This window comes from Octodon degus, unplaced genomic scaffold (assembly GCF_000260255.1).
Source record: "Octodon degus isolate 3935 unplaced genomic scaffold, OctDeg1.0 scaffold00002, whole genome shotgun sequence".
NCBI lineage: Eukaryota > Metazoa > Chordata > Mammalia > Rodentia > Octodontidae > Octodon > Octodon degus.
The window spans coordinates 14,870,016-14,884,857 of NW_004524578.1; the positions used below are offsets into that span (position 1 = coordinate 14,870,016).

At 35.9% G+C, this 14,842-nt stretch overlaps 1 protein-coding gene across 4 annotated transcripts in view; it reads left to right on the forward strand.

The window, feature by feature from the left end:
* Akap13 (A-kinase anchoring protein 13) overlaps nucleotides 1-14,842 on the forward strand; it is a 209,532-nt gene that overhangs the window by 150,966 nt on the left and 43,724 nt on the right. For all 4 annotated transcript variants that reach the window (XM_023710147.1, XM_023710150.1, XM_023710152.1 and 1 more), the window contains one exon: nucleotides 6,217-6,391. In XM_023710147.1, coding sequence (XP_023565915.1) covers nucleotides 6,217-6,391 — 175 coding nt within the window. The remainder of the gene's footprint in view (nucleotides 1-6,216; nucleotides 6,392-14,842) is intronic.

Sequence of the window (14,842 nt, forward strand, 5' to 3'; positions counted from 1 at the left end):
AAACAAACTTAAGTGTAAGGCCAGTGAATAAGTGGAGATTCTTCTGTTCATCTTCCCAGTGTATGATCTTTAAAGACAGTGTGGTAAATACACCAATGATCTTGTTTATACTATTGCATGAAAAAAAAAAAAAAAAAAAAAAAAACAAATGCATGGGAGAAAACAATGGAAAACTAGATTTAGAAATTAGAACCTGGGCCGGGGTATAGCTCAGCAGCAAAAACTAGAACCTGATCTTTTGTACAAAAAAAAAGTCTTGTGCTAGCTTCCTTATTTTACAATTTGAAGCACAAAGAATTAACCTTCAGTCATCGAACTGGGCAGGATTAGAGTACCCTCTCTGAATTCTAGCAAATAGCACTTGCCATTTTGTACTTAACCCTTAACTGAAATCTGTTATCAGGCATGATATTCTTCCCTGCCCATTCTCGGAGGAGGAGAGTTAGGTAGAAGCAAAGGTCATTTGTGGTAAAGGGGTATCTGTTGTCACTGGCTGCATTGAGGTTCAGTGGACCTCTTACCTCTGATCATCTCTTTTGTCAAAATGAAAGCACTCTTGCAACTGATACTGGTTCCTCTTTCAGTCTTGGCTTCAAGATTTTATCTTTGGAACAGTGCTGTCTTTAGCTGTGGAAGCTCAAAAAATTAAGAGTTCATAATATTAGATTGTACTCCATTTTATACTATCATATGTTTATAGTGCCCAGTTGACCAAGTTTATGGAGAGATCATCTTTTACAGTTGTTGTTAGTTAACTTTTAAATAAAAATTGTTACAGAACCTCCTAAAAAACAGGTTGGCTTTCATCAGTGTCATCAGAGGTACTAGATATTTATTATAGTAAAGCAGTGCCTGTTTCTGTTAAGTTATATTAATGGGTCTGATGAAAATATACAGAAATTTGTTAATTTCAAAAAAATTACTATGTTTAAAGACATGTTGCCATTAGTCCCCCTCTTGCTGCAAACACATTATGCTTGCCACTTTCTGAAGCAGCTTTGGAAGTCTTCTTTTATGATTGTCTTAATGATTTCTGATCAGAATGATGAATGCTACTACCAAATGCCATCCAACAGAAAGGCAGAGGTGTGAAAACATTACATTGTGTCTTCACCCATTTTATTTACTCACTGTATAGGCACGTGTGATTTCTGGCTCTTCCCCAAATTAAAAATCAGCATGAAAGGTAAACCTTTTAAATTGATTCATGACATTGCAGTGGCCAGGAGAGCACAATTAAAGATACTCATGGAAAGAGGTCTTTCAGAACTGCTTCGGCAAGCGGCAAGAACAGTGGATAAATGTGTTTTGAGGGGGGTTAGTGGCAGTGAATCTTTTATTGTAATGAATTTAAAATAATAAGATTCACTTTAGTTTTTAATCACAAGCATAACCTTATATTACTATGCCATGAATGCATGATAGAGCTTTAACATTTAGAAAGTTTGTTTTGTAAATAACAAATATAAATGAATGTCAAATCTTTAACATGATAATACTAATTCTACATTTTCTTAACCACTGAATGTTCATCTCCCTAATATTAAAAAATTAAAAGTGCTACTGGAGTTGTCAACATTATTCTATGAAAATGATGATTTTACTTTTTATTTTTTAAATATATGCTATGAACATCTATCTGCTTTATTCATCTATAATGTAACCTTATTTTCCGAAAAGAAAAATTAAGCATTTACTGAATTATTTTATTATATTAAAAGAGCACCTGTAATTCTTATCAAAGGGTGGTTTAGAAATGTCTGGTTTTCTTATGCATGGTATATATATATATATATATATATATATATATATATATATTTACATGGACAGCTTATAGCTACTAATATAAACTTATTACATTTCATATGTTAAAGTGTGGTTATAAACAGTTCTTGGATAATATTCTGAGGAGCCAGAAGTTTAGGTGGCAAATGGTTCACATATTTAGGTAATATATTTTGCAGACAGGGAGCTAGATAGGTACATAAATATATAGTTTTCAGGTAAGAACTGAAGTTACCAGTCTTTAACGTGTTCTTTTAAGAGTCATCAGTAACTGGTGTAAGTTATTAGATAAATGTATTGAATATTTCTTAGATGGGTGGAGCCTAAACGAAAAGTACAACGGGAAGATTAATGATTTCTGCTTTTGTCTTGAAGAATTAGTACTGTTTCTTGCTAAATAAGTTTGATTTAAAAATATTCACATATTTATATCTGCTTCAAGTCCATAAATGGAGTGAAGTAACTCTTTAAACTATTGTGTCTTACTGGTTTTCTTTTTTTCTACTTAAACTTTCCTCTTTGCACAGTCAGAAGATGATTAGAAATGTTTTAGACACCTCCTAGTTTCTGTGGTTTGTATGAAAAAGAAGTACTCCCGTTAATCTTTCAAAGATACCAACTAAAGTACATTAGTGTTTGTAAAAATTTAGTCAGTATTAAATATGATTTTCTTAATTCTTTGGTTAAAGATCTATAGTAGGATAATTGTTAATTATGCCTGTTTTCATAGTTGTCTAGAGTATTGTAAATTTTAATTGTAACCCACCATAAGGGTAGGATTGGGAAAATGGAAACTCATTTTTGTTCATAGTATCGTAGGGTAGTTGTTGCCAGTATCTTTCTTTTTAAAATGCTGTTTGAATCTGTTTCCACACCATATAGTTAAGGAATTTTGTGGCACGGGCAAATCAAATTTCAGAGAACAGTTAGTGACAACTTTACCTTAGGCAACTTTAGTTTTAAAAATTTCTTACGAAGTTCTACTTTTTGTAGAATTGGAAGTTTTTAAGTAGGAAAGATATATTCCATTTATTATTGAGTTTCCATATTGCAATATAAGCACTGTCCACACTCACTGGATTTTGCTTCATTTCATTCCCTGGTCTTCATTTCACTCCCAGCAGAGTACAAATAGTTAAGATTGTCTGAAGGGATGAAAAACCGTCTTAAGGAAACAAGCAGCCTTGGCCCTCCCTCCTTCCCTTTCTCAACCCTTCTCTCGCTTCCTCTTATGGTTTTGCTAATGGCAGCTCAAAGCTGTTGCGCTCTGCCCTGCCCACATGAGCCCCTCCTTCTGTGAGAGCACATTTCCTGGCATGGGGGCCACATCATGTCGGTAAAATGGGGTCGGCTGTCTGAAGTACCCCTGATAACAGTGAGATTCCCAGGACAAAAGTATGGGCAGGTAAGGAGGTGACTTCTCTAAAGCACTGAAATCTGACAAAAATAGAAAGAGCAGTGTAATTGGTGTGTTATGTTGTTGTCTTTGGAAGAATAATTTTGGATTGTTTCAAAGGATGAAGAAATTATTTATTATTCAGACTTGAAGAGCATTGCAGAGAACGAAAGAATAGTTGTAGCTTTCTTGACTATTGGCGCATGTTTTAACCTTCTTAAGCAAAAAAGGCAGATGTTTTTAGTTTAAAATATTTTACATGAGAAAATCTTCAGCAAAATTTAGTGGAAATGAAGTTATTTTGAAAAACACAAATTTTTATTCATATCTGTTGGAGTCTTATGTACGTAGGCAGTTAATTGATTTTCACTTTGAACAGTTTCCTGTTTTATAAAGTGAAACAGTTTGCTTTTCTCTCAATATTTTGTATACTTTAAGACTAGCACCTTGGCTTTTAAATTCTACATGTAGTTTTTTGTAAACAAGGGACTTCACGTGAATCTTAAGTTTTAGGAAGTGTTTACCATTTTAGTATAGTGGACTGGTTTTTAGCAGAAAATGCTTTATGGTCTCTTTGCTTTATAATACAGTATCAAAGTGAGGGAAGGCTGAGTTGGTCAGCCAGATCTGGATTTTAATTCTACTGTGTGTATTGTTGGTATGTGACTGCTAGTATGTTTTTGAACATCTCTAAGCCTCAGCCTCTTCAGATGTAAAATGGATATAAGTAGTATTTGATTCATTGAGTTGTTAGAAAATTCTTATAAATTGCTTATTATGTTTTACCATATACTGAATACTGTAACCATTCAGTATTTAGCTAGCTTTAAAAAAAAATGCAAGTACAATGCCTGGCTTTCTCACTTTTGAGTTATTGGATCATATTAAGTAATTAAAAAAAAAAGAAAGCATTAACTTAAAATGTAAGGCATCAAGTAGTATCATGATAACTAACTTTTAATTGCCCATTTTCCAGGTATTTTTCTAGGTTGTAACAGTAGTATATATGGCAAACCAGAAACTCTTAAACCTCTGTTGAGCTTCTTGGTGGTCCAGTTGATTTGAAAGGAAATTGTTAGATTGATTTTGATTAGCTAGCCAAATTCTTTGCCAAACAGTGTTTTCAAAGAACTCTTTATGAAGAGCATTATCTCCATATACCTGGATGCATAAATGCCCCAGACTTTTGTTTAGATGTTTATTCAAGGACCTAACACTCTTAGGTATTTCTTCAACTTTTTCAGATTTAAATTCTTTTTTGTTCATTTTCATACATAATAAGCATGAAACTTATGAGCATGAAACTCAGATGCAACTCCTTTGGTCTGTCTACAAATCATTTCAGGTTTCTATAGTGTCCTGAGGTGACAAAGTGAGAAGTCTGGTACCCAGACCTCCTTACTCCCAGTCCTAGCCACCTCTTCCCACTGGATTTAGTCACTTCTGTTCCAGTCAGTGTCTTGGAGCTGTGTACAGTACATGGTACAACCTTAGTCACTAGAGTGCACCTACTTGGCTGAGTGTATAGTAAACATTACATAAACATCAGTTTTCTAGTTCCCTTGGACAGGTAAGGGAGGATCACCAGAAGTGGAGGTAGCTTTCACAGTAGAGAGTGGGGAGCAGGTCTTGGAATCTTAGTTACTTTAAACCAGAGGCACTGCCTATTTTTCCTATCTTTCTGGGCCTTGATGCAGAGGAGTTAGTGTCAAAGCCTTGGGACTTCCTTTTTCTGGGTCCCCATTTTCTTGAAGTTGCCGTTATGATGGAACTAGCTTGAGACCAAGACAGTAGTTTCCTTTCTTTTTCATGCTTTCTGTCCGCTCTGCTTGGCACCAGCACCCTTTTGCTACTCCTTAGTTTTTTCTCCCATCTCAAATCAAAATGTCTTTCCCTTCATTACAGGGAAAGATATTTCTCTGTTGAGTTAGGAGAGTAATCTAATAAAACTTATTCTCAGTGAGGCATGAATAATTATTATAACAGCTATTGTTAAATGATGTTGCTTATTCAACTATGTGGCAGGCACTGTGCAACATGCTTGCCATATATTTCACATTATTAAAATGTTAGTACATGTTGACAGTACAAAATGATTGTTAATCTTGAGGATTTGACATGTGTACATAAAACAGCTTAATTTGTTTTACTTTCACTCTTCCCCTCCCCTTCCATCTATTTCACTTAATTTTAAAAAATAAATGCATATTTTTAACTGAACTTATAATTTGTGTATTTATAACCACACATTTGAATGTTTGTATGTATGTATGAAAAGAGCCACTCGAGGGCTGGGTAGATAGTTCAGTGGTTTAAGTGCCTGCCTAGTGAGCGCAAGGTCCCCACTACTGGGGAAAAAAAAAAAAAAAAAATCCAGTAAGGAAACTGAGACCTAGACAATAATCTGTCCAAGGTTACTTCATTAACAAGTAGTAGTGGTAGAGCTTAGATCCGAACCTGAGCGTGACTCCATTGTCCGTATTTTTAAGCACCCTGTAATTTTCATCTCTTCCCCACACCATCTATTCTTACCAGTTTGGACATTCTTCTGCTGTCTGCCTAAAGTTGACCCTAAACTGCTTGTTTCCTTCCAATGCAGATGGTGCTGCATGTTACAGAGAATACCCCTTACCTAGCACTACAGGCCTCTTTCTAGTGTCTTTGAGCATTGTGTCTTGCAGTATAAATCACCCCCAAATGAACCTCTGCCAGAACTGTCCAGTTTTTGTATGATTTTTCTGATGTAGCTTGCCCTTTCATAAGTTAATAATAAAAAGATTGCCGGGGCCCGGGAGATGGTTCAGTGGAATAAGCGCTTCCCTGCCAAGTGCCAGAGTCTAAGCTCAATCCCTGGTTCTGCAAAAAAAATAAATTAAATTAAAATTAATTAAATAAATAAATAAAATGATTGCCTGAACATTGTGTCTCACTTTTGTCCAAAGATTCATCAACCACTGTTGACCACATGCCACCTAGGTATTCAGGTAAAGAGGCCTTCCATTGTTCAATTAATTGTTGATACTTTTCTTTGGCAGGAGAAAGAAAAAGAGAAAGAGAAAATTAAGGAGAAGGAGAAAGATTCTAAAGAGAAGGAGAAAGACAAGAAAACTGTCAATGGGCACACTTTCAGTTCCATTCCTATTGTGGGTCCCATCAGCTGTACCCACTGCATGAAACCTTTTACCAACAAAGACGCCTACACTTGTGCAAGTAAGAGTCATGCTTCTTCCTCTCTCTTACATGAGCCTGTTGTGGCTCAGGAAAGTTGGTTTCTAGTTTCCTGTCCACGCCATCACTTATCTGTTCCTCATATATGTGGAGAAGTAGCTGTGTTTGTGTTTTCCTTAATCATTTGATGAAATTATTTCTAGATGCATAATATGGCCTATAATGTTTTTCAGATAGTTTCAATGTTCTGTTGCCCGTGAACCACAATTTATTTCAGAACAAGTATGTCAGCATCATAGCCTCAAACCCCATGGTGCCCAGCAATTTCTTGTCAGATCAAGTATGCTTATTTTTATTTTTTTAATTAATTAATTAATTAATTAATTAATTAATTTATTTGGTATAGGGTCTTGCTATGCAGCTTGGACTCATAGTGATCCTCCTGTCTCAGCCTCTCCATTGCTGGTATTATAGGCATGTGCCACCGCACCTGGTTCCAGGGCCAGCACATACTTCGTGAGGGCACCATAGTTTGTCACTGCAATGTGTGCTCAACCACCAGAGATCTGGTAGAATTGTTGGAGACTTCCACTGTTCAAGGATAATGGAGCAGCACCTAGAAAGTCTCTTGGGGTGGGGGGGCAGTCTAGTACTGATTAAGAAAAACTACAGGAAAGAGGTATTTGATTCAGGATTTCAAATTCTCAGCCACATCTATGTAATAACCACATAGTTTAATAGGGAGTGGGTGGTTGCCAGGGTATACCTTGTTTTTAATTTATATATATTTAAATCAGTTTCTATTCTCATTAGACTTCAGTTGAGCTCAGAATCCTATGATAGATTTTTGGTCAAGTTGTTTCTGTTAGAGTAGTGATTTGAAAAAACATTTACTTAAAAATTCTTTGCAAGAAAAGAATGAAATAGTCCACCATACAGTTTCATTTCCTGTTGGATATTTTACAGTGTACTGTTACCATTAGCCAGTCTTTTGCTATCAAATGACCGTTTGAGATGAACAGTTCAGAAACCCTTCTTCCACCACCAGTTCACACCAGTAGACAGTAGGAGTAATATTCATAGAGCCTTGTGAGCTTTCTGGGCAGATTTCCTGAGCTTGCTAGCTTCAGCAGCCTTTTTGACAACTGCATTGAAAATACCCACAGTAGTTGTCTACATTATGCCACTGACAGTAGTCAACCTAAAAGTCACAGAAGTTTGATACCTATAACCTTGCCAGGAACCATATACATCTATGGCATCATCACCAAATTGTAAGAATTTAGGGTGGTTTCCTACCTGCTTACCGTAACAGTGATTAGTTTTCCTTGAGCTTAGCAAAATTTGAAACAGTGTGAGCTCTGACAACTCAGGACAGAAGCAGAGCTGGCATTTGGCTTTGTATATGTAAAGCATAGATTTAAAAATACATTTGGCTGGATGACTCAGGATAATCACCTGAGCCGTACGGGCAGCTGCTTCCATTGACAAATCATTATCAGTGTTCCCAGCAGCATTGCCACAACAAGCATCTTTGATAGATGCATTCTTGAAATTAATGCCCACAGTTTCCCCAGGATGAGCTTCACTCAAAGCATGATGGCACACTCCGTCTAAGTTATGTTGACTAGGACAAAGATGACCACCATGCCACATTTGAGAACACTAGTTTTAATCTTGCTTTTTTATTTTATTTATTTATTTTATGTATTTGGTACAGGGTTTCACTACGCAGCTTGGACTTGTAGTGATCCTCCTGTTTTCAGCCTCCCGAGCACTGGGATTACAGGCATGCGCCACCATACCCGGCCTTGGTGGGCAGCTCAGCGCAACCTGTGGTGTGGCTTGTGGTGTGGGGATCAGACCGCACTTAGGCAAGGTGTTTAGTCCATTCTTGCCCATCCTTAATCTTGCATTTTAAACATAGCCTTAAAGGCATCACTACCAAATTTTCTTATCAGCCCATTATCTTTGTTATTAGTCTACTTATTTATATTTTTACTTGTCTTTAAATATAGTAATTAAAGGAGACCATGGTTACAAAGTAAACCATTTTTTTACAAGATTCCTAATATTTGTTTTATATATATGAATAAAAATGTTTTCTGTATCATGTACTTAAATATAAACAAAAGTTTTCACATTTCATAGTGGCATTAGTGCAGCATGCCTCTTAAACAAAGAAAGAGGAAGGAAAGAAATCAAGAGATCTGAAAGCAAAGGAACAGTGTGCGTTTATCTTCCCAAAAGAGGAAAAGCAATTGGCTGATTCTCCTGGCTTCCTAAAGAACAGTCTGTAGTGCATATTTGCATGTGTGAAGCCACAGCTGTTGTCTTGCCCGGAAGTGGAAAACATGAGTAACTTTGGGACTCAGAATCTTTTATCCTTTCCCCTGCATCTCTTGTGTTTAGTTTTTGCAGGAGTCTCAGGAAATGTATCGTCACTGCAGTACATCTTCTACCTTCTATGAAACCATTGTGCTCGTAGAACAAAGTAGCTTTCCTTTTTGTAACAGAAAGCCTGTTTCATTGACCTTTGGAAGGAACTTCATATCCCAGGCAACTCTCAGTCAGTTCTTGACTCTTGGTTTAGAAAAACAAGTGCTATGTAGCCCATCAAAATGATGTGTTATGATGCTTTATATTGACTTTCTTCTGTCTCCTGCTGCTTTAATATATCCATCTGCATGCAGATACTAAGAGAGATTGAACAGGGTGGACTGTCTTAAATCAGCATTTCTGATGCCATTGGATTACAGCTGGACCATTCTGAAATCACAGTGTTAAAAACTATGGAAATTGGGCTAGTGAGATAGCTCAGTGAACTAAGCGCCTGCTTAGGCAAGTGCAGGGACCAGGGTTTCATCCTCCATACTGCCCAGATGCTGGCCCCGCCCCCCAGCATGCTGAGTCTGGGACAGTGTCTAGATGTGATTGTGCGTGCCTATAATCCTAGTACTAGGGAGGCGGCAAACAGGAAGATCAATAAGAGTCTGAGCTGCATAATGAGATCCGGTACGAAGCACAATTAAAAAAAAAAAAAAAAAAAAAAAAAAATGTGGAAATCACCAGGATCAGAGACACTAAAAATAGCAAGCCACAAGACATCAATGTAACTCCCTTGCAGTGTGCTCCTGGATTTAAAAAAAAAAAAAAAAGGTGGAAGCGAAGCCCAAAGTTTATTGTGAGGACTATTTGAAAATAATTTTGGAAAAACATGGAGGATTTTCTTTTCCTTAGCCCAAACTAAAGTCCTGGTTTAGAATTAAGTGGCTTCAGTGACGGGAAACAAGGAGTATCTTTCCAGTTGTTTCTTCTTTATTATGTAAAGCTGTCCTCAACATAATTAGCTATTCTTTTTAGCTGCCACAAATAGTTTAGTTTGTGGAAAGCTTGGTAGAGTCCTTCAGAATGAGGAATTTGTTGGTTCAAATGTTGGAGTATTGCTGGTGGTTTTCTTTTGTTTTCTTTAAACAGATGTAAAACGATACTGAGATTTTTTTCTTTCTGTTGCGTTAGCAGTTTCTGAATACTTTTGTGGTAGTTTGTTTCTTTTGATTAAAAAAATAAACAAGTAGTGGCCTAAGTAGGAAACACAAGAATTTAGAGTGTCATTGTTGGTTGGATTTTGCTTTGGAAAAGCAGCTCTTGAGTTAGACAATTTTCTGGCATTTAGAGTTAAATGCTTATATGAGATAGTGAAATATATGTAATTGATTGAAGAAAAGAAGTTTGTTATTTAGGGAAAAGGGGGGCGAATGCAGAACTTGAGCAGTTCTTATTTAAGTTAAGCTGTTTTTATTTTATTTTGTTTTTATTTACCAGTGTTCTTATGAAAGCTGCTTGTACAAGCACTTCGGCCAAGATGGCTTGGCTCTCTTTTTGTGGCTTTCCTCTTCTATGCATCAGCACTGCGGTTATTACACCAGCTACCAAGAACATCTCAAATGCTTTTGCATGAATTACATCAGTGCAGACCAGGCAGTTTCTCACGTTCTCTTAAGGATTTTAAACAAGAATTGAAGAATTTCGGAGCATGTAGTTCTGAGTTGCTCATATTTAAATGTTCTTTGCTTTTTCATTTTCTTGGTTAGGGTTGGAATGATAGAAAGAAGTTAAACTTTTTTGTCCTTGAACGTAATTCTTCACTTTGTCTCCTTAGGAAGAAGCAGATCATTTTTTTTCCAAGTAGTGGTCACATCTAGTAGACAAAATGTCAGACTCAACACATTCTCTAATTCTCATCAGTACACTATCAAAACCCCTTTCTTAAGAGAACTTAGCTCAGGAAAGGTGACTCTTCCCTTAAATAGACATGTTAGTTCAGTTTTGCATACCTGGTTTCCTCAAGCTGATTTTCTTAAGTGTTTCTTTTTGTTTGTTTTCTGCTGAAAAAGGAAGAATGCATAGTAAATGCCTGTTCACCAAGTGTCAATGGCACTTTGTGGTGGAGTTTTTTTTAAGAATAGCAACAGATAGATGATAGTTCCCAGTCATGGATTTTGCTCCATTATCTTTTGTTTGATGCCTTCTTGTAGCAAAAAGAAAAAATGCAGTTGAAGGCTGGGCTTATTTGCTTTTAAATTCAGAAGAATCTAATTAGAAATGAACTTTCTTCCCATAAGCTGCTGTGCTGAGATCTTTCTGAATTTTTGAAAAATGAAAACATGTTGCTTATTGCTATTAGGAAATCTTTAAATAAATAAAAGGCTAGATAATCTTCTTTGGTCATCCTAACAGGACAGATGGTTTATGGCAGAGAGTTTAAAAATATGCTAATCTTTACTTCCTGTGTTGTTGGTAATTGTCTGTTTTCCAAAACAGAGAATAGCTTTAATCCAGTGTCTTTGGCTGATGTCACTAGGGCCCAATATTTATAAATTACCTACGCAGATTGAGTGCAGGACCATTTGGTAACAAGTTCAGTGGTTTTCAAGTACTTAAGTATGTTAAGCAAATGTCCGTATAAGCTATTAATCAGTGAGATTTATGATCATAATATAGAGAAATTGAAGTTTCATTTGGGTTGTAGATTTAGAGGCATGTCCCAGTAAACTGAAAACTATATTTGAGAGAGGGTCTTGTTATATAGCCCAGGCTGGTCTTGAACTCACAGCCTTATCTTCCTGAGTATTAAGATTGCAGACTTGTGCCATCAGGCCCACTATGAAAACAGTTTTATGTGAAAAACTATTAGAAGCATATTTGATGATACAGCACAGGGAATTGCTTTCTGTATTTCACTGCCCTTAGATCCCAAAAACTGCTGGTTTGTTTAAAAGTAATAGTGCCTCTCTCGAAGATTGCTGTTGCTAAATTTCAGTAGGGTATTGAAACTTGCCATGAAGAAGAGAATGAGGATATAGTTTGAAAACAAGTTCTTTTCGTAGTGTTCTTGTTGGTTTTATGAGATCAAAATTAGTGGCAAGTTCTCAAGCAAATCTCCCACTCTGTTGTTGCACTTGGTATCAATAATAGATTTTCTTTTTTTTCCATTAACTTTATTGAAAATCAATAATTACATATTAAAAATTGTAGACAAATGTTGAAATGTGAAAGATATGCAGAAGAGTGATTTTTAGAAAAATATTTCTGAAATGAAAGCATCACATGAGATTAATAGATGGCACACTGTAAATAATTTACAAACTTAAATGAATATAACAATAAAAATTGTCCAAAATGAAAATGAAGAAGAGGGGCCAGGGAGATGGCTCAGTGGAATAAGCACTTCCCTGACAAGCAAGGGTCTGAGTTCAATCTCCAGTTCCACCAAAAAGAAAAAAAGAAGAAAGGAGGAAAGAAATCACAGATCAGTCATGTAATAGTTCACTCTGTATCAAAATCAAGAAACTTATATTCATATAATTAGAATCTCAAAGTAGAAAGGGGTAGGCACCAAATATTTAAAGATTTAAAATTTATGAATTTACTTGAACTTTTAACACCACATTTCCAAGAAAAATGAACCTTTTGCATAAGAAATTTGAATAAAATCATACCAAAATACACAAAAATGAAATTGTCTAAAACTTGTAAAAAAATCATTAAATCATATACATAAAACATTAGCTTTCAAAGAACAAAATTAAATAGCATCTTATTCCACATTAGAAAGAAAAAAAAAAAAAAAAAAGACAAGTATGTTAGAAACTAGACTAAAGGACTGAAAGAAAAAAAAAATCTGACCTCTCTGAATTTTATATTTAGCAAACATACTTTTAAAAACTAAAAGTAAAATATTTTCCAGATATACAAACTTGACATATTCTAATACCTCCAGATGTAGGATATAGGAAATAACAAAGAGCAAAATTCAAAAGGCAAGAGAAGTTGTAGTATGCTCCAGGATGAACAATAAAGAGTTCTCAAAATGATAGTTATACAGGACTATATAAAATATATTAGATGAACCCTTATTTAAAAGGTCAGCTGGGGAGATGGCTCAGTGGAATAAGCACTTCCCTGGCAAGCGCAAGGGCCTGAGTTCAATCCCCAGTTCTGCCAAAAATAAATAAATAAAAATAAAAGGTCATTAAAGATTTCTATGAAACAGTGCCAATCTTATGTCGGGTTACACACATTATTTTTTAATATGTATGTGTGTGTATATGTGTATAAAAGACAGTTAAGTAATATAAAGTCAACGGAAAATGGAAATATACTTTTTAAAGTTTCTAATACTGGGCTGGTGAGATGGCTCAGTGGTCTAAAGCACCTACTTAGAACAAGCTAAGCTAAGCAAAGCACAGGGACTGCAGTTCAATCCCCCAGCACCACATGCCAGCCAGCCCCGCCCCCTGGTGGGCTGAGCTGGCCACACACACAAAATAAATGAAATAAAATAAATAAATAATTCAAATGTCAAAGGGGGGGGAAGTTTCTAATACTAAGAGAAGATATACTATGTCTTTTAAATAAATTGTTAGTCAAAGATATAGTATAAATCCTAAAACAAAAATTACGATTAAGCAATATTCAGAAAATTAAATACTAATTAATTAAAAATTAAATGTTTCAGAACAGTTCAACTAAGAAAAAGTTTTCATGATAGTAAAAAAGTACTAAGAATAAAACATAAGATAAATACTGAATGGCAAATAAATGACTAGCACTTCTAACAGTTTGGGGATAGGATATCGCACAAAGTTCTGGTGTGCTGTAGACATGGATAATTTCTATGGCACTTGATGTTGGCCAGGTGTCACTTGTGGGACTGAGCTGCTGCTATTTCCTTGAAATCCACCCTGTAGACCCAGATGGAATCATGACCCATAGGGTGCAGGAGAAGTCCATTTGTAGAGTGTGTTGATGGAAATACTTTGCTGCTGTACACAAAAGAATAACTGAGGGGCTGGTGAGATTGCTCATTGGTCTAAAGCACCTATTTAGAACAAGCTTATGGGCTGGTGAGATGGCTCAGTGGTCTAAAGCACCTACTTAGAACAAGCTTAGCAAAGCATAGGGACCGCGGTTCAATCCCCCAGCACCACATGCCAGCCAGCCCCGCCCCCTGGTGGGCTGAGCTGGCCACACACACACACACACACACACACACACACACACAAATAAATAAATAAAATTAAAAAAAAAAAAAGAATAACTGAAAGACTACTTTTGTATACCTCTCATTCTCCTGTGTTTGTTTGCCCTATTTGGTGGGTTCTTTCCATTCTCATTCATGGAGTTGTGGTCATTTTGCTCTCTTTCTAGAACATCATTTAGTAATTTGTGTAGGCTTGGCTTTGTCATCATGAAATTGTTTAGTTGTTCCTTGTTATGGAAGTATTTCACTTCTCCATTATACTTGAAAGAGAGTTTTGCAGGATATATCAGTCTGGGTTGGAATTTGTTTTCTTGCAAGTCTTGAAGTACTTTGCTCCATGCTCTTCTTGTCTTGATGGTTTGTGAAGAGAAATCTGCTGTTATTCTGATGGGTTTTCCTTTAAACGTGATCTGTTTCTTTTCTCTAGCAGCTTTTAGTATACTGTTCCTGTGCTGAATTTCTGGGATCTTGATTATTTTATGTCTGGGTGTAGTTTTAATTGGGTTGATATTATTTGGAGTTCTATCTGCTTCGGTTACCTGAATGTCACATAGTTTCCCCATATTTGGGAAGTTTTCTGCTATTACTTCTGCCCATATTCTTTTTATATCATTTGTATTGACTCCTTCCTTCTCATTGATGCCTATTAGTCTCACATTGTTCATCTTTGCATCGTCTTGCAGGTATTGAATTAGTTTTTCCTGCATCCTAATTGTTTTTAAGAGATCTTTTCTTACCTTTTCACTAGCTTGCAATGGTGTCTTTAAGGTCTGAAAGCCTAATTTCACTTTCATTCAAATGGTTTTGCCAGCTTGCAATTGAGGTTTTTATTTCCTGTATATCATTTTGAACCTGTTTTATGCATTCTATTTCTTTCCTATATTGTCTATTCAAGGATTCCATCATTTTTATATTCTGCTCTATTTTTTTAATCAGTGTCCTCTTTA